General features: G+C 36.8%; 4 protein-coding genes across 6 annotated transcripts in view; all 4 read right to left on the bottom strand.

Moving 5' to 3' along the window:
* Positions 1-424, bottom strand: part of LOC116290156 (uncharacterized) — a 52,127-nt gene extending 51,703 nt beyond the window's left edge. Inside the window, exon 1 of the mRNA XM_089030527.1 lies at positions 165-424. Coding sequence (XP_088886653.1) covers positions 165-225 — 61 coding nt within the window. The 5' untranslated portion in view covers positions 226-424. The remainder of the gene's footprint in view (positions 1-164) is intronic.
* Positions 425-613: 189 nt separating this feature from the next.
* Positions 614-6,562, bottom strand: LOC116288153 (uncharacterized). The gene is made up of 8 exons (XM_089030534.1): positions 6,406-6,562; positions 5,678-5,992; positions 5,018-5,407; positions 4,255-4,584; positions 3,301-3,613; positions 2,864-2,893; positions 2,689-2,727; positions 614-2,568 (listed from the first exon to the last, which is right to left on the bottom strand). Exons 1-8 carry the CDS (start codon positions 6,467-6,469, stop codon positions 2,106-2,108), a joined length of 1,944 nt encoding a protein of 647 aa, XP_088886660.1. The 5' UTR covers positions 6,470-6,562; the 3' UTR covers positions 614-2,105.
* A 1,057-nt stretch (positions 6,563-7,619) lies between these two features.
* LOC148910929 (uncharacterized) lies at positions 7,620-19,414 on the bottom strand. Of its 3 annotated transcripts, XM_089030535.1 has the most exons (8): positions 19,284-19,414; positions 17,943-18,201; positions 17,123-17,356; positions 10,046-10,375; positions 9,379-9,691; positions 8,942-8,971; positions 8,767-8,805; positions 7,620-8,646 (listed from the first exon to the last, which is right to left on the bottom strand). In XM_089030535.1, the coding sequence occupies exons 2-8, from the start codon at positions 18,112-18,114 to the stop codon at positions 8,184-8,186; spliced, it is 1,581 nt and encodes a 526-aa protein (XP_088886661.1). In that variant the 5' UTR covers positions 18,115-18,201; positions 19,284-19,414; the 3' UTR covers positions 7,620-8,183. The 3 variants fall into 3 exon arrangements, with proteins under 3 accessions (XP_088886661.1, XP_088886662.1, XP_088886663.1); XM_089030536.1 differs by lacking the exons at positions 17,123-17,356; positions 17,943-18,201; positions 19,284-19,414 and adding an exon at positions 10,809-10,973; XM_089030537.1 differs by lacking the exons at positions 7,620-8,646; positions 8,767-8,805; positions 8,942-8,971; ... (2 more) ...; positions 17,943-18,201; positions 19,284-19,414 and adding exons at positions 13,935-14,979; positions 15,100-15,138; positions 15,276-15,305; positions 15,422-15,734; positions 16,376-16,706 and having other exon boundaries at positions 17,123-17,385.
* On the bottom strand, positions 11,076-12,342 carry LOC148910930 (uncharacterized). Its single transcript, XM_089030547.1, has 3 exons — positions 12,196-12,342; positions 11,472-11,786; positions 11,076-11,201 (listed from the first exon to the last, which is right to left on the bottom strand). Exons 1-3 carry the CDS (start codon positions 12,257-12,259, stop codon positions 11,086-11,088), a joined length of 495 nt encoding a protein of 164 aa, XP_088886673.1. The 5' UTR covers positions 12,260-12,342; the 3' UTR covers positions 11,076-11,085.
* Positions 19,415-19,420: the final 6 nt, after the last annotated feature.

The following is a 19,420-nucleotide window of genomic DNA, read 5'->3' as shown; positions in this document are numbered from 1 at the left end:
CAAGTGTATTGTTAAAAAACATTTCCATTTTTCATACATTTTAAGATGTTTTTCGAGAAATGAAAAAAGTATCAACCCTGAATGAGAAAGTAGTTCTAGCAATTAACGTTTTATCGGCCTTATATATATATTTCTCTTTTCGAATGAAAGAGTATCATACTTACCAGTAATATCTCCTGGTTGGTGAAGAAGGAGAAGAACGACGGAGTACCAAACAACCAACATTATATCACACACTAAGTATTTACTAAGTCTTGCACGACTAGAAACTATTTGTGTTTTCTTTACCAAGTCAGCTTCAGATTGACTGATGTTTTGAGGCTTTCGATATTACTTCCGAGTCATAACCCCAACACACGATCCTGTACATCCGATGGGAGGGGAGAGTGGGGAGGGTCATAAAGACACTTTTATAGTACTTCGTCATTCCAATCCCTTAATTATTAGACCATAAGAGAAAGAAATACAATGCCCAAAAGAGGTTTATGAAAAGCTTCATAAATCTTAGCTTCAAAATCGAAATAATATTTTGGCCTTTATTTGAAAATGATACCAAAGCTATTTATTATTACCCCACCCCTTCTACCTAGGGATCTAAAAGAAGCAAGATAAATTTAATTCAAATATTTGATTTATTTGCGACACCATGCAAAGCTAGCTTAATTATTTTCGCTTTCATCTTCCTATAACGTCACTGATATTTTGATAATCAACAGTACTGACATTTCGGATGTTAGTCCTTCGTCAAACTCGAGTAAAAAGAGCTTTAAAAAGAAACTGTTGTCTTTCATTACGGATTAATTGGGGTAATGAAATCGTTTCCTCTTTGTGTGAGGATTTGATTTAAGCTTTTTTTTATCCCTGTTAAACTACAAAAGCGTTTCGCGTTGGAACACAAATAATACATGCTTGATAACTGTGTTTCTTATCATAAATGTAAATATAAATGAGTTCAAATCATTTTGCCCGGTGACGGCCGTGGTTTGCTGTTCAGTTCAGTATTAGTCTATCGTTTTCAGTGCAGCATTAAGTTTCTCAAAACAATTTTTCTGGCTGTTACAGGCAACAGTTGACTATTCAAGCTACAATATGCAGAATAGGACGAAGCAAAAAATTAGAAAGCAATTAAAATTTTCATTTGTACAATAAGTAAATAAGTAAGAGTTAATTACCGAGAACGGAGGCATGCAATAAGCCATATACATCCCGAGGGCCGCAGTCCTGAGGGATGTATAGGCTTATTGCCGACGTTTGAGGTAATTGAGTATTTTATTTATCAATTGAGAAGGTTTTCTATCAAATGTTACTCATTATAAATGCGAAGTCTATATATAGTTATTAGAGAGTTTTAGATTTACGTTCAAGGCAAACGTGAAACGTCAGTTGACCCGTAAAAAATTCTTTTAAATTACTGAAAAAGAATCGCAAAAAAGTCCAAGTCGTAGAAAAACAAAAGAGTATTTGCGTTTGGCGAGAAGGTTTGTAAAAGGTAAAATACACGAAAACTATGGAAACGTGGTCACGTTTGCCGTTTGCGGGGAGAAAAAAGAGTCAATCTAAAACTCTCTATTAACCCGGTTGATAGGTGATAAGTACTAGGTATCAATATATCTTTTTTTTCTTTTTTTTCTTTTTTTTTTGTCAACTTTCCATACTGCTTTGTTATAGCTACGTTTGTGTGTATGAGAATATACATGAAATATATATTTGTCCTGCGGTTGTAATAGTATCAAATTGAGCTGATCCTCGCATTATATGAAGCAACTTATGCAGCTGCAAATTGAAAGACGTTTAGGTTTTATACGGCAAAATGGTCTACGCAAATATGGCAGGTAAACGAAGTCCTTGTTTGTTTCGTTTTGATTATTATTTATATATAATTTGATAACGGTCCTTAACAGCCAGTGGCTAACAAACGTATGGCCTTCATTCCATGATCAATCTGCATTTACATTTGACGAACAGTAAATCGCGTATAACCAAAGCAAGTAATTCCGATCAAGGAATGTCGTTTTACTTTCGTACCATCACCGTGTCGTGTTTTTTAATCGATTTTGTCACAGTCACGAGGAATCTGTCCTCCTTGATCACATGCTATGTCACACTCATGCGATGGAGTTGTCGTAAAGTTTGTTCGCCTCAACGAGTGGAGCAGAGTTCTCTGCTGATTCATATACAGGCTTCAATGTGAAATGGTTGACTTCAGAAAGATTCTGATAAGTTGGTCTATTTAAATCTGTGGGGGATTCCAATGTGTTGTAAAACACTTCAGGGGCGGCATTACCATGAGGCTCGCGCGCATGGCATTGTGGTCCATCTGATGATTCTATATTTGGTTGCTCCAGCACGTGATAGAATACATCAGGGGTATCATAACTAACGGCCTCGAGTGCATGAAATTCTTGACGCTTTATTGATCTTCTTGGAGGTGGAATTTCATTCAGTTGGGTGTAATCAACGTCTTCGTAATCGGGAGGCTCGTCACGTGACTGCGGTTGATCATCTACTGTGTTTACGGTTGACGCGTCTGTGGGAGTGTCAGTAGTCTGGTCAAGGATGATATCTCCACTGAAAACAATAGAAACAAATATCAGTATGGTCAGCAACAAAAGGTCGGGTAAAAAGGCAATTAGTTCAGGCTCGCCATCCCGGCCAACGATTAAAAACACTTTAAAAAATCTACATTACCGTTCATAGGTCATGTTCACCGCCAGACAGTCGTTGTTTCTGAGTCGAAGCAAAAGAAAGAAATTTTTAGAAAAAGAGTCAATGAAGTGTCATTTTGTATTCTTTTAATATTTTTCTAACTGACAAATTTTCAAATTAAACATGTACTGAGCACATTACAATGATCGAGACATACCTTGAATTGTTCGCCTTGTTCTTTGTATGTCTGCAGCAGGAAACGGCAAGAAAAATTAAAAAAGAAGGAAACCATTTGTAACAGAAAGGAAGAACAGTTTGAAAGTACTGCTTAATAAACGAGCAGGAGTGTTTTATCGAGTCTAAAACACGAGGCGCAGCCGAGTGGTTTTAGACCCGATAAAACACGATCTGCGAGTTTATTAAAAGGCTTAAAAAAACATATGATGTATGTTCTCATATTGTATCGAATTCTTTACGAAATGAACCAAGTTTGATAGAGAAAATCCAAGTTAAAGTTTATGCAAATGAAGATGAATCTATATCAGATACAAAACCTCCTTCATGGTCATGATTTCTATTGTGTTTCCTTCATGAATTATTAATGAGTTTTTTTAACTTAATATGCATGCTATACAAGTCAGAAAAGTACCATACCTGCACCTATATACAATATCTACCACGAGGAGAATAACAAGTATACAGCAGACCAGCGGTATCACCATGACAACGATTTGTAAAGTCATATCACAGCTAAACAAGCGTGATCCCTTAAAACCGCTCGATGCTCCATTGTTGGATGTGTTCCACTGAGTTGTTTGTGTTGTTTTTCTTGTTGGTTTGTCTGGTTTTGTATTTGTTGGTTTATTTGTTTGCAGAGGTTTAGTTGGTGGTGGTTTAGTAGTGGTTGTCGGGTTAGTAGTGGTTGTTGGTAGTTTTGTCGTCGTAGCCAAAGGGGTCGTCGTAATCTCTGAAAATGAATTAAAAACGATTGTTTTATCTTAGCATAGGTATATACGAATAACATGAACTTTTTTTGTTATATTTTAAGCTTTTCATTATAATAAATTAACTTTAGAATTACTAAAAACATAAAGATTTTCAGAAGAAGTCTTCTGTCATCTTCATGCATCTAATATAAATAGATATAATATACTGGTCGACGTCAGTCCTTCGTCGGAGTAAAAGAGAATATGAGAAGAGAAAAAGTATAATTTATTGAGGGGATGATGTGATCGGGTGAAATGTCGACAGACCGAAACTTAGTCCGAAACGTCAGGATGAAGTTACAAACTTTATTTTGGTTTGGTCATTATAGCGAATATCATAAACATTGTTTCTGATGCGATCGCCCGAAACGTCTGCCTAAAAGTTTGCCGACATATAAATGGTTACAACGTGGTACAATCAAAATGGTCTGTGTTAGTAAGAGTAGAGTTGTATTCATTTGTTGTGTTCTACACACCAGTCCTCCAATGCAGCTAGTTACCGATAGTCATTACCAGTTTATCTGAATAGAATGACAGCACCATGTGAAGTTCCAAGCAAGGTTCTAAAATGGTTGATTTTTTACATTTAAATTATTCTCAAAAAGTATTCGTTTTTACTTACTGGTAGGCATAAAAACCCTGTACTGTGCTCGAAAACCATTGCCATTGCCCCATATATTCGTGCTAAGCACAAACTCTACGTCACTCGTCGCTGTCAGCATTGGGTGCCGATTCCCACCAAAAGTAGCAGTGTAATTAAGTAACCCGTTGACAATTTTGTAATATTTTAAAGTATCGTTTCCAAGCAAAGAGAAGTTCGTAAAATGAACATGTACGGTGTGATTAGTAGGAACGTTTATCCTCCACGAGCACAGCTGTCCATCCGGGTATTTACCAGGGAAGCCAGGGGACTGGAAAACACCTTCCTTGTCTGTCAGAGTGTAATTGCAACCTAATATAAAATGAACATAATTCATAACTATTTATCTTGTTTAGTATATTCGATCATTAACTGAAAAAATGAGTGACTCCGATAAATCAAGAAATTTTATTGTAAAAGGTGAAACAATGATTTGCAGCTTAGCAGAGTTGAAGGAGTTGGTTTGTCCACTCCATGAACCAAATCGGTCTCTATTTCTAAGGTTACTGAAAACGTTATATGCAATATGCAATATTTCTGCGCATCCTAATAAAAATAGGCAGGGAGAAGTAGGTAAGTGTTAAAAAGGCTTCGACTACATTAAAACCCGGACAAAAATAAAGGAAAAAACCCTAGGACTTTTCAAAAATCTCTGGAAAAACAGAAAGCATTTACTACAGACATTTACTGTAATATACTGACACTCAGCAGCCTGTTTTTTAAATAAGTATAAGCACTTGCTTACTTTCATAATAGCAGTAATACATGGTGATCCCTTTATTCTTGATGTCACCAATTTCATAAAACGGAACTGCAGTTCCAGACTTCTGATAAGACCTGTCTTTATAATTTCCTGTGTGGTACTTGATCCATTCAGTTGTTGCTACCATCCATTCGACTTGTTGACAGTCTCGTGACCCATAAGGCAGCAGATAAAAGGGTTTGGTTATCGGTAACGAGATTGGAATTTTTTCGTTACCACTTGTTTGACAAGAAAAATGTAAATTGATTGAATGATACCAGTTGTCAGTAAAGTCCTTAACATATTTGGTTGAATGCCGGTAGCTATAGTCCATATCATACATTCGAATCCTTCCCCCTGGTTGCTTTCCACGTTCGTAAATACAGTATTGTCCTAGAAGAAAAAAAACTGCTATTGATATGCGACCTAACAAAAGTGGGGGAAAATCGATAGCAAATTCTAGGCTAAAATGCATTGGTCAAATCCAGCTAGTGGTCTATCATCAATGCTGCGTTCTGATTGGATGAGGTACTACTAGGCAAGAGAATATGAAGTAGTTGAATTTGACTAAAACGACTAGTCCTCTCGCCCTCATGCTGCTCATGGGCTGGTGACTCGTAGTCCATTCGTGCCCGGGAATAATTGCTAATTATTTAATCTTACCTGGTGGCCATTTTATCGAAGATGGTTTAACTTCAGTTCTTTTAACACAAAAGTACCTCAAGACGAAGTCTGGGTCAACATATTCTTCCATATTCAAGGTCTGTGAGGCCTCAATGTTTGGATAATTGTCGTCTGTGGTTTGAAAGATAAATCCTCTATCAGTCAATCCCCTGTATTCCAGTCTGTATGACCATCTGTTGTTCCCATATTTATATTTCACTCTAGTTTTTTTCCATTCTTTGTCTGTCCATTCTTCAGGACAGCCGGTTGTAGGTTTTAACAGACCATACTTTCCATCCGGCCAGCTAGTCAAACCTATAAGTCATTAAAAATCAAGATTCAAACTGAATATTACAAATGTTACAAAACAGCTTTATGTAATTGACGACTATTTTAAAAAACTCCAATGTATGAGGGCTTAGCTTCAAATCTTAGCTTCTGTTTTTATGAATATGTTTTCTTGAACATTTTATTACCAGTTTGTCTGTGTATATATTTACGACTATATCATGACATCATCTAATTTCCAAAATGTAATTTTTGAAACACAAACGATGTTCAATCCATGGCTACAAATAGTCTTCTCTTCACGCACGTTTGCTGGAACCAGCAACGAACGATCGAGCTTTTGCGAAAGTGGTTTTTTATAAATATACTAATGTATACTAGAATATACAAGCCGTACTTTTGTTACTTGTTTCAAACATCTCAGTGTGGTATTGACTTACCAGTGATATATCCATTCTGCAGAAGAAGGATAAGAATGGCTGGATAACTAAAAGCGCACACCATTGTATCTTACCAAGTATCTGGTATCTTACCAAGTGCAATAAGTCTTACCTGATTAGAAACTTATTCGTGTTTCTTAAACATGTCAGCTTCACATTGACGTTTTGAGGCTTTTGAAATTAGGTTTCGAGTCATAACTTCAGCACACGTTCCTAAAGTGTACATGGGTGGGGTGGGTGGGGAGGATTACCAAGCTTTCCCTTTCCAACCCTTCTTAACATGAGACCGTTATATAACTAGAAAAATAAATACAATAAACAAGGGAATGACAAACGGTTTATAAAAAAAAAGATAACTCCTAAAATCTAAATAATATTTTGGCAAAATGATATCATAAATCTTTATTTTTACCCCACCCCCTCCTCTAAGGATCTAAAAACAGCAAGATCAATCGATGTCACATTTTGATTTATTTGCGACACCATGCAAAGGTAGCTTAATTATTTTCGCTTTGATCTTGCTACAACGTCACTGATATTTTGATAATCAACAGTACTGACATTTCGGATGTTGGTCCTTCGTCGAAGCCGAGTAAAAAGAGCTTTAAAAAGAAACTGTTGTCTTTCATTACGGATTAATTGGGATAATGAAATCGTTCCTTCTTTGTGTGAGGATATGATTTAAGCTTTTTTTTAATCCCTGATAAGCTACGCAAGCGTTTCGCGTTTCACTTTCGATTATTTGTTCGAAACAATCAAGGAAAAATTATGATTTATCTACGACTTCATCTACAAAATAATATTAGACGTTGATATTTAACATCTATGAAAAGTTTCTTTTTCTATTTCTTTTGCTCCCTCGCATAGCTATTTTATAGCCTTATTCACAAGATACAAATAATGCATGACTGTAGCTTGATAACTGTGTATCGTATCATTAGAGGTTTCGAGAAAAATCCCGTTTTTTATTGTGTTTGTCATATAAATGAGTTCAAACCATTTTGCCCTGTGACGGCCGTGGTTTGCTGTTTCAGTATTCGCCTATCGTTTTCAGTGCAGCATTAGCATCTCAAAACAATGTTTCTGGCTGTCCCAGGCAACAGTTGATTCAAGCTAACCTATAAAGAATAGCTAGGACGAAGGAAAAAGTTAGAAAACAATTACAATTTTCATTTGTACAATAAGTAAATAATAATAAGTACTAGGTGTCAATGTATCTTTTGAATGCCTTTATTTCAATAGGGTAGCCCTTACGTGACCGTGTTTGCGTCGTGTTCATGCCGTGTTTCGGGCAAAATTCTCAGTAAAATATGTTTTTTTTTGTCAACTTTCCATGCTGCGTTGTTATAGCTACGTTTATGTGTATGAGAATATATATGAAATATATATTTGTACTGCGGTTGTAATAGTATCAAATTGAGCTGATCCTCGCAGTATATGAAGCAACTTATGCAGCTGCAAATTGAAAGACGTTTAGGTTTTATACGGCAAAATGGGTCGCAAATAACGAAGTCCTTGTTTGTTTCGTTTAATTTTGATTATTATTTATATATAGTTTGATAACGGTCCTTAATAGTCAGTGGCTAACAAACGTATGGCCTTCATTCCATGATCAATCTGCATTTACATTTGACGAACAGTAACGTATATAACCAAAGCAAGTAATTCCGACTCAGGAATGTCGTTTTACTTTCGTACCATCACCGTGTCGTGTATTTTAATCAATTTCGTCACAGTCACGCGGAATCTGTCCTACGTGATGATATGCTATGTCACACTCATGCGATGGAATTGTCGTAAAGTTTGTTCGCCTCAACGAGTGGAGCAGAGTTCTCTGCTGATTCATATACAGGCTTCAATGTGAAATGGTTGACTTCAGAAAGATTCTGATAAGTTGGTCTATTTAAATCTGTGGGGGATTCCAATGTGTTGTAAAACACTTCAGGGGCGGCATTACCATGAGGCTCGCGCGCATGGCATTGTGGTCCATCTGATGATTCTATATTTGGTTGCTCCAGCACGTGATAGAATACATCAGGGGTATCATAACTAACGGCCTCGAGTGCATGAAATTCTTGACGCTTTATTGATCTTCTTGGAGGTGGAATTTCATCCAGTTGTGTGTAATCAACGTCTTCGTAATCGGGAGGCTCGTCACGTGACTGCGGTTGATCATCTACTGTGTTTACGGTTGACGCGTCTGTGGGAGTGTCAGTAGTCTGGTCAAGGATGATATCTCCACTGAAAACAATAGAAACAAATGTCAGTATGGTCAGCAACAAAAGGTCGGGGAAAAAGGCAATTAGTTCAGGCTCGCCATCCCGGCCAACGATTACAAACACTTTAAAAAATCTACATTACCGTTCATAGGTCATGTTCACCGCCAGACAGTCGTTGTTTCTGAGTCGAAGCAAAAGAAAGAAATTTTTAGAAAAAGAGTCAATGAAGTGTCATTTTGTATTCTTTTAATATTTTTCTAACTGACAAATTTTCAAATTAAACATGTACTGAGCACATTACAATGATCGAGACATACCTTGAATTGTTCGCCTTGTTCTTTGTATGTCTGCAGCAGGAAACGGCAAGAAAAATTAAAAAAGAAGGAAACCATTCGTAACAGAAAGGAAGAACAGTTTGAAAGTACTGCTTAATAAACGAGCAGGAGTGTTTTATCGAGTCTAAAACACGAGGCGCAGCCGAGTGGTTTTAGACCCGATAAAACACGATCTGCGAGTTTATTAAAAGGCTTAAAAAAACATATGATGTATGTTCTCATATTGTATCGAATTCTTTACGAAATGAACCAAGTTTGATAGAGAAAATCCAAGTTAAAGTTTATGCAAATGAAGATGAATCTATATCAGATACAAAACCTCCTTCATGGTCATGATTTCTATTGTGTTTCCTTCATGAATTATTAATGAGTTTTTTTAACTTAATATGCATGCTATACAAGTCAGAAAAGTACCATACCTGCACCTATATACAATATCTACCACGAGGAGAATAACAAGTATACAGCAGACCAGCGGTATCACCATGACAACGATTTGTAAAGTCATATCACAGCTAAACAAGCGTGATCCCTTAAAACCGCTCGATGCTCCATTGTTGGATGTGTTCCACTGAGTTGTTTGTGTTGTTTTTCTTGTTGGTTTGTCTGGTTTTGTATTTGTTGGTTTATTTGTTTGTAGAGGTTTAGTTGGTGGTGGTTTAGTAGTGGTTGTCGGGTTAGTAGTGGTTGTTGGTAGTTTTGTCGTCGTAGCCAAAGGTGTAGTCGGAATCTCTGAAAATGAATTGAAAACGATTGTTTTATCTTACATTAGGTATATACGAATTACATGAACTTTTTTTCTTATATTTTAAACTTTTCATTATAATAAATTAACTTTAGAATTACTAAAAACATAAAGATTTTCAGAAGAAGTCTTCTGTCATCTTCATGCATCTAAATAGATATAATATACTGGTCGACGTCAGTCCTTCGTCGGAGTAAAAGAGAAAATGAGAAGAGAAAAAGTATAATTTATTGAGGGGATGATTTGATCGGGTGAAATGTCGACAGACCGAGACGCAAGGTTCTAAAATGGTCGATTTTTTACATTTAAATTATTCTCAAAAAGTATTCGTTTTTACTTACTGGTAGGCATAAAAACCCTGTACTGTGCTCGAAAACCATTGCTATTACCCCACATATTCGTGCTAAACACAAACTCTACGTCACTCGTCGCTGTCAGCATTGGGTGCCGATTCCCACCAAAAGTAGCAGTGTAATTAAGTAACCCGTTGACAATTTTGTAATATTTTAAAGTATCTTTGTCAAGCAAAGAGAAGTTCGTAAAGTGAACATGTACGGTGTGATTAGTAGGAACGTTTATCCTCCACGAGCACAGCTGTCCATCCGGGTATTTACCAGGGTAGCCAGGGGACTGGAAAACACCTTCCTTGTCTGTCAGAGTGTAATTGCAACCTAATATAAAATGAACATAATTCATAACTATTTATCTCGTTTAGTAATTTCGATCATTAACTGAAAAAATGAGTGAATCCGATAAATCAAGAAATTTTATTGTAAAAGGTGAAACAATGATTTGCAGCTTAGCAGAATTGAAGGAGTTGGTTTGTCCACTCCATGAACCAAATCGGTCTCTATTTCTATGGTTACTGAAAACGTTATATGCAATATGCAATATGTTTGCGCATCCTGATAAGAATAGGCAGGGAGAAGTAGGTAAGTGTTAAAAAGGCTTCGACTACATTAAAACCCGGACAAAAATAAAGGAAAAAACCCTAGAACTTTTCAAAAATCTCTGGAAAAACAGAAAGCATTTACTACAGACATTTACTGTAATATACTGACACTCACCAGCCTGTTTTTTAAATAAGTATAAGCACTTGCTTACTTTCATAATAGCAGTAATACATGGTGATCCCTTTATTCTTGATGTCACCAATTTCATAAAACGGAACTGCAGTTCCATACTGCTGAGGATATTCATATCCTTTATAATTTCCTGTGTGGTACTTGATCCATTCAGTTGTTGCTACCATCCATTCGACTTGTTGACAGTCTCGTGACCCATAAGGCAGCAGATAAAAGGGTTTGGTTATGGGTAACGAGATTGGAATCTTTTTGGTCCCCCTTATTTGACAAGAAAAATGTAAATCGATTGAATGATATCAGTTGTCAGTAAAGTCCTTAACATATTTGGTTGAATGCCGGTAGCTATAGTCCATATCATACATTCGAATCCTTCCCCCTGGTTGCTTTCCACGTTCGTAAATACAGTATTGTCCTAGAAGAAGGAAAATTGCTATTGATATACGACCTAACAAAAGTGCGGAAAAATCGATAGCAAATTCTAGGCTAAAATGCATTGGTCAAATCCAGCTAGTGGTCTATCATCAATGCTGCGTTCTGATTGGATAAGTTACTACTAGGCAAGAGAATATGAAGTAGTTGAATTTGACTAAAACAACTAGTCCTCTCGCCCTCATGCTGCTCATGGGCTGGTGACTCGTAGTCCATTAGGGCCCGGGAATAATTGCTAATTATTTAATCTTACCTGGTGGCCATTTTATCGAAGATGGTTTAACTTCAGTTCTTTTAACACAAAAGTACCTCAGGACGAAGTCTGGGTCAACATATTCTTCCATATTCAAGGTCTGTGAGGCCTCAATGTTTGGATAATTGTCGTCTGTGGTTTGAAAGATAAATCCTCTATCAGTCAATCCCCTGTATTCCAGTCTGTGTGACCATCTGTTGTTCCCATATTTATATTTCACTCTAGTTTTTTTCCATTCTTTGTCTGTCCATTCTTCAGGACAGCCAGTTGTAGGTTTTAACAGACCATACTTTCCATCCGGCCAGCTAGTCAAACCTATAAGTCATTAAAAATCAAGATTCAAACTGAATATTACAAATGTTACAAAACAGCTTTATGTAATTGACGACTATTAAAACTCCAATGTATGAGGGCTTAGCTTCAAATCTTAGCTTCTGTTTTTGTGAATATGTTTTCTTGAACATTTTATTACCAGTTTGTCTGTGTATATATTTACGACTATATCATGACATCATCTAATTTCCAAAATGTAATTTTTGAAACACAAACGATGTTCAATCCATGGCTACAAATAGTCTTCTCTTCATGCACGTTTGCTTGAACCAGCAACGAACGATCGAGCTTTTGCGAAAGTGGTTTTTTATAAATATACTAATGTATACTAGAATATACAAGCCGTACTTTTGTTACTTGTTTCAAACATCTCAGTGTGGTATTGACTTACCAGTGATATATCCATTCTGCAGAAGAAGGATGAGGATGGCTGTATAACTAAAAGCGCACACCATTGTATCTTACCAAGTATCTGGTATCTTACCAAGTGCAATAAGTCTTACCTGATTAGAAACTTATTCGTGTTTCTTAAACATGTCAGCTTCACATTGACGTTTTGAGGCTTTTGAAATTAGGTTTCGAGTCATAACTTCAGCACACGTTCCTAAAGTGTACATGGGTGGGGTGGGTGGGGAGGATTACCAAGCTTTCCCTTTCCAACCCTTTTTAACATGAGACCGTTATATAACTAGAAAAATAAATACAATAAACAAGGGAATGACAAACGGTTTATGAAAAAAAAGATAACTCCTAAAATCTAAATAATATTTTGGCAAAATGATATCATAAATCTTTATTTTTACCCCACCCCCTTTTCTAAGGATCTAAAAACAGCAAGATCAATCGATGTCACATTTTGATTTATTTTCGACACCATGCAAAGCTGGCTTAATTATTTTCGCTTTGATCTTGCTACAACGTCACTGATATTTTGATAATCAACAGTACTGACATTTCGGATGTTGGTCCTTCGTCGAAGCCGAGTAAAAAGAGCTTTAAAAAGAAACTGTTGTCTTTCATTACGGATTAATTGGGATAATGAAATCGTTTCCTCTTTGTGTGAGGATATGATTTAAGCTTTTTTTGAATCCCTGATAAACTACGCAAGCGTTTCACGTTTCACTTTCGATTATTTGTTCGAAACAATCAAGGAAAAATTATGATTTATCTACGACTTCATCTACAAAATAATATTAGACGTTGATATTTAACATCTATGAAAAGTTTCTTTTTCTATTTCTTTTGCTCCCTCGCATAGCTATTTTATAGCCTTATTCACAAGATACAAATAATGCATGACTGTAGCTTGATAACTGTGTATCGTATCATTAGAGGTTTCGAGAAAATTCCCGCTTTTTATTGTGTTTGTCATATAAATGAGTTCAAACCATTTTGCCCTGTGACGGCCGTGGTTTGCTGTTTCAGTATTAGCCTATCGTTTTCAGTGCAGCATTAGTATCTCAAAACAATTTTTCTGGCTGTTACAGGCAACAGTTGACTATTCGAGCTACAATATGCAGAATAGGACGAAGCAAAAAATTAGAAAGCAATTAAAATTTTCAATTGTACAATAAGTAAATAAGTAAGAATTAATTACCGAGAACGGAGGCATGCAATAAGCCATATACATCCCGAGGGCCTCAAGCCCGAGGGATGTATAGGCTTATTGCCGACGTTTGAGGTAATTAAGTATTTTATTTATCAATTGAGAAGATTTTCTATCAAATGTTGCTCATTATAAAGGCGAAGTCTATATATAGTTAATAGAGAGTTTTAGATTGACTTTTTTTTTTCCCGCAAACGGCAAACGTGACCACGTTTTCATCGTTTTCTTGTATTTTACTTTACCTATTGCAAACTTTCATTTCACAAACAAATATCCTTTTGTTTTTCTACTACTTGGATTTTTTTGCGATTCCTTTTCAGTTATTTAAAATAATTTTTCACTGATCAACTGACGTTACACGTTTGCCGTGAACGTCAATCTAAAACTCCTTATTTCTCAATTGACACGGTTTTCTTTGTTATTCACAAGGCTTTATTTTTGTTACAACCCTGATTATAAATGCGAGGTCAATATATAGTTATTAACCCGGTTGATAGGTGATAAGTACTAGGTATCAATGTACCTTTTGAATGCCTTTATTTCAATAGGGTAGCCCTTACGTGACCGTGTTTGCGTCGTGTTTGCGTCGTGTTCATGACGCGTTTCGGGCAATTGGATGGAGAGTAAATTCTCAGTAAAATATGTTTTATTTTTTGTCGATTTTCCATGCTGTGTTGTTATAGCTACGTTTATGTGTATGAGAATATATACGAAATGTATATTTGTACTGCGGTTGTAATAGTATCAAATTGAGCTGATCCTCGCATTATATGAAGCAACTTATGCAGCTGCAAATTGAAAGACGTTTAGGTTTTATACGGCAAAATGGGTCGCAAATAACGAAGTCCTTGTTTGTTTCGTTTTGATTATTATTTATATATAGTTTAATAACGGTCCTTAATAGCCAGTGGCTAACAAACGTATGGCCTTCATTCCATGATCAATTTGCATTTATTTGACGAGCAGTAAATCGCGTATAACCAGAGCAAGTAATTCCGACTCAGCAATGTCGTTTTACTTTCGTACTATCACCGTGTCGTGTATTTTAATCAATTTCGTCACAGTCACGCGGAATCTGTCCTACGTGATGATATGCTATGTCACACTCATGCGATGGAATTGTCGTAAAGTTTGTTCGCCTCAACGAGTGGAGCAGAGTTCTCTGTTGATTCGTAGAGTGGGTTCAATGTGTAATGGTTGACTTCAGAAAGATTTTGATAGGTTGGTCTATTTGAATCTGTGGGGGATTCCAATGTGTGGTAAAACACTTCAGGGGCGGCATTACTATGAGGTTCGCGCGCATGGCATTGTGGTCCATCTGATGATTCTATATTTGGGGGCTCCAGCACGTGGTAGAATACATCAAGGGTATCATAACCAACGGTCTCGAGTGCATGACATTCTTCACGTTTTATTGATCTTCTTGGAGGTGGAACTTCATCCAGTTGTGTGTAATCAACGTCTTCGTAATCGGGAGGCTCGTCACGTGACTGCGGTTGGTCATCTACTGTGTTTACGGTTGACGCGTCTGTGGGAGTGTCAGTAGTCTGGTCAAGGATGATATCTCCACTGAAAACAATTGAAACAAATATTAGTATGGTCAGCAACAAAAGTTCGGGGGAAAAGGCAATTAGTTCAGGCTCGCCATCCCGGCCAACGATTACAAACACTTTAAAAAATCTACATTACCGTTCATAGGTCATGTTCACCGCCAGACAGTCGTTATTTCTGAGCCGAAGCAAAAGAAAGAAATTATCAAAAAAAGAGTGAATGAAGTGTCATTTCGTATTCTTTTAATATTTTTCCTAACTGACTAATTTTCAAATTAAGCATGTACTGAACACATTACAATAATCGAGACATACCTTGAATTGTTTGCCTTGTTCTTTGTATGTCTGCAGCAGGAAACGGCAAGAAAAAATAAAAAAGAAGGAAACCATTTGTAACAGATATGAAGAATAGTTTGAAGCTTAATATGCATCCTATACAAGTAAGAAAAGTCACACCATACCTGCACCTATATACAATATCTACCACGAGGAGAATAACAAGTATACAGCAGACCAGCGGTATCACCATGACAACGATTTGTAAAGTCATATCACAGCTAAACAAGCGTGATCCTTTAAAACCGCTCGATGCTCCATTGTTGGATGTGTTCCACTGAGTTGTTTGTGTTGTTTTTCTTGTTGGTTTGTCTGGTTTTGTATTTGTTGGTTTATTTGTTTGTAGAGGTTTAGTTGGTGGTGGTTTAGTAGTGGTTGTCGGGTTAGTAGTGGTTGTTGGTAGTTTTGTCGTCGTAGCCAAAGGGGTCGTCGTAATCTCTGAAAATGAATTGAAAACGATTGTTTTATCTTAGCATAGGTTTATACGAATGACATGAACTTTTTTTCTTATATTTTAAGCTTTTCATTATAATAAATTAACTTTAGAATTACTAAAAACATAAAGATTTTCAGAAGAAGTCTTCTGTCATCTTCATGCATCTAAATAGATATAATATACTGGTCGACGTCAGTCCTTCGTCGGAGTAAAAGAGAAAATGAGAAGAGAAAAAGTATAATTTATTGAGGGGATGATGTGATCGGGTGAAATGTCGACAGACCGAGACTTAGTCCGAAACGTCAGTATCAAGTTACAAACTTTATTTTGGTTTGGTCATTATAGCGAATATCACAAACATTGTTTCTGATGCGATCGCCCGAAACGTCTGCCTAAAAGTTTGCCGACATATAAATGGTTACAACGTGGTACAATCAAAATGGTCTGTGTTAGTAAGAGTAGAGTTGTATTCACTTGTTGTATTCCACACACCAACGCAGTCCTCCAATGCAGCTAGTTACCGATAGTTATTACCAGTTTATCTGAAGAGAATAACAGCACCATGTGAAGTTCCAAGTAAGGTTCTAAAATGGTTGATTTTTTACATTTATAGTATTGTCAAAAAGTATTCGTTTTTACTAACTGGTTGGCATAAAAACCCTGTACTGTGCTCGAAAACCATTGCTATTGCCCCACATATTCGTGCTAAACACAAACTCTACGTCACTCGTCGCTGTCAGCATTGGGTGCCGATTCCCACCAAAAGTAGCAGTGTAATTAAGTAACCCGTTGACAATTTTGTAATATTTTAAAGTATCTTTGTCAAGCAAAGAGAAGTTAGTGAAGTGAACATGTACGGTGTGATTAGTAGGAACGTTTATCCTCCACGAGCACAGCTGTCCATCCGGGTATTTACCAGGGTAGCCAGGGGACTGGAAAACACCTTCCTTGTCTGTCAGAGTGTAAGTTGCAACCTAATATAAAATGAACATAATTCATAACTATTTATCTCGTTTAGTAATTTCGATCATTAACTGAAAAAATGAGTGAATCCGATAAATCAAGAAATTTTATTGTAAAAGGTGAAACAATGATTTGCAGCTTAGCAGAATTGAAGGAGAGGACCAAATCGGTCTCTATTTCTAAGGTTACTGAAAAAGTTATTTGAATATGCAATATTTGTGCGCATCCTAATAAAAATAGGCAGGGCGAAGTAGGTAAGTGTTAAAAAGGCTTCGACTACATTAAAACTCGGACAAAAACAAAGGAAAAAACCCTAGAACTTTTCAAAAATCTCTGGAAAAACAGAAAGCATTTACTACAGACATTTACTGTAATATACTGACACTCAGCAGCCTGTTCTTAAAATAAGTATTCAGCACTTGCTTACTTTCATAATAGCAGTAATACATGGTGATTCCCTTGTGATACCAATCAGAACCAAGTTCATGATATGGCACTCTTCCGTAGTTATAAGATATGCTTTTGTAGTTGTGTGTGTGATACTTGATCCATTCAGTTGTTGCTACCATCCATTTGACTTGTTGACAGTCACGTGACCCATGAGGCAGTAGATAAAATGGTTTAGTTATCGGCAATGAGATTGGCTTCTTTTTGTTGCCACCTGTTTTACAGTAAAAATGGAATTTGATTTGATCAAATTTTTCCTTGCCCAATCACCTGGTATTGGTGTTCTCATTGATGCAAGGCGTGACTGATTGCAACCAAAAATATACCACACCTACAAATTGTGACGGATCACGAAGAAAGGTAACCAGTTTCCTGAAAACCTCTTAGGTCAATAAAACTCTTTGATATATACCAACTGTTAAAGTCCATTATTCTCATACTCAGATTGGGCGAAAGGGTATCGCGTGAATGTGAACAAGTTTCGATGTTTCCCCGCCAACGGCTCTCAGCGGGCAACAACATGTTGCGGTAATAACACTTGCCTCGTGTTCTTTGACACTTATTGACTGCAAGCTCGGGAAAGCAGTGTGTTTTGTGATTCCTCGATGGAGGTGCTTCCCTCGGCCTCGCCTCGTGAAGCATCGCCGTCTCGGGACCACAAAACACAATGTTTCCTTCTGTCTCAGTGAATAAGAGCTTTAAGAAATTGATCCTTATTTACATTATTCATTAGTGACCATCAGCAGAAATAATTAATCAATCAATTCCCAGGCTAAAATACATTATGCTAGTATTCATACCTTGTGGCCATTCTATCTTGGGTTTTTTTACATCGGTTCTTTTAACGCAAAAGTACCTAAAGACGAAGCTTGGGCCAACATTTCCTTCGATATTCAAGGTCTGTGAGCTGTCATTATTTTGATAATTATCATTTGTTTGTTGAAAGATATATCCTTTATCTGTCCACCCCATGTACTCGTACGACCAACTCCTGAATTTCAATTATATACCACGATTCCAATACCCAACGGGTATATACTCCCGATGGTATAGCACCTGCTAAGTAAGAAAACAAACGCTCTTGATATGGCTTATCAGAAGCATCATCTGCTTCCAACCGCAATCAAACGCGACCCAGAGCTTCAGAAATAAAAGAAAAAAATTCAGTCACCGTTTTCCATACATTGCTTCACTGGTCAAACACAAAGTGCTCAAGCGAGGCGCCAAGGTACTTTCAAAGGATTATTCAAATGTGAACCTTGCAACCTCGACTGAATGCTTTGTGAAACATATGGTTAAACTCATCACACGTAGATGAGCTTGGCGTTGGTGCTTGGGTGGGAGGAGCCTCGGGAACTCGGCGGAGGTCAGCGGTTACTATGGCAACCCTGTCACCTCCCACCTAGCACCGTCACACTGACTTGGCAGTGGAATACTTACCTATTTACCTTAGTGGAGGGTGGGTGGGAAAACAAATAGCGTTGGTGTAGCGTACAAACTGCGTAAGCTAGCGTTAGCGATATGAGATAGCGCATAGCGTTAGCGAAATCGGATAGCACGTGGCGTTAGCGAAATTGGATAGCACCCGATGCAAGCCTCGTCCCCAGATACCATCTGTTCATCATTCATCTCATTGCGTGAGACATTAATTTGCTTATCAGATGGACGCAAAGCTATAGTCTCTTGATGACAGATACTTGCGATAACAGGCAACTTAGTTCAAGTCTAACTTTGCTTAAATATTTTATTTAACCACATAAAATGGTAAGGACGCGCAAATTATGTGGTCTATGGTAGATCCAAATTCTGCATATACGTCTTAACTAAATTTTTAGAAAATGGATAGTTATAGCAGATTTAAAACGTTTTGAAAAATGTACTACGTATTTTCGAGTCTGAAATCAATCTTAACCAATTTAATTTCAATATTTAAAACACTGTTCAATTCATTTTTTTTTTCTTCAACTTTTTATTAAAAGCGTAAATGTTATTATTACTCTCTTCAAGTTTTCTCCATCAGTAACAATCGCGTTTCTGTGAAAGTGGTTTTTCAAGTAAAAAATCTACTAATGTATATGAAGATAATACTATACGCACTTAATTTGTTACTTGTTTCAAAAATCTCAGTATTCTATACTTACCAGTGATATATCCATTCTGCAGAAGAAGGATGAGAATGGCTGGATAACTAAAAGCGCACACCATTGTATCTTACCAAGTACCTGGCATCTTACCAAGTGCAATAAGTCTTACCTGATTAGAAACTTATTCGTGTTTC

The sequence above is a fragment of the Actinia tenebrosa genome, unplaced genomic scaffold (assembly GCF_029948245.1).
Source record: "Actinia tenebrosa isolate PJP-AT-01 unplaced genomic scaffold, QUT_ActTen_1.0 PGA_scaffold15__27_contigs__length_11533743, whole genome shotgun sequence".
Lineage (NCBI taxonomy): Eukaryota > Metazoa > Cnidaria > Anthozoa > Actiniaria > Actiniidae > Actinia > Actinia tenebrosa.
Note: the sequence above shows the minus strand (reverse complement) of the source record. Positions and strands in the feature narration are given on the sequence as shown.

Coding starts and splice junctions, on each gene's coding strand:
- LOC148910930 (XM_089030547.1), bottom strand. CDS start 12,259: ATGGTGTGCGCTTTTAGTTATACAGCCATCCTCATCCTTCTTCTGCAG. Junction 11,787..12,195: donor GCAGAATGGATATATCACTG/GTAAGTCAATAC, acceptor AATGACTTATAG/GTTTGACTAGCTGGCCGGAT. Junction 11,202..11,471: donor TTCGATAAAATGGCCACCAG/GTAAGATTAAAT, acceptor TCCTTCTTCTAG/GACAATACTGTATTTACGAA.
- LOC116288153 (XM_089030534.1), bottom strand. CDS start 6,469: ATGGTGTGCGCTTTTAGTTATCCAGCCATTCTTATCCTTCTTCTGCAG. Junction 2,728..2,863: donor AACAAGGCGAACAATTCAAG/GTATGTCTCGAT, acceptor GCTTCGACTCAG/AAACAACGACTGTCTGGCGG. Junction 2,569..2,688: donor GTGAACATGACCTATGAACG/GTAATGTAGATT, acceptor TATTGTTTTCAG/TGGAGATATCATCCTTGACC.
- LOC148910929 (XM_089030535.1), bottom strand. CDS start 18,114: ATGGGGTGGACAGATAAAGGATATATCTTTCAACAAACAAATGATAAT. Junction 9,692..10,045: donor CAGGGTTTTTATGCCTACCA/GTAAGTAAAAAC, acceptor ATTCATTTTCAG/AGATTCCGACTACACCTTTG. Junction 8,972..9,378: donor GATATTGTATATAGGTGCAG/GTATGGTACTTT, acceptor TTCCTGCTGCAG/ACATACAAAGAACAAGGCGA.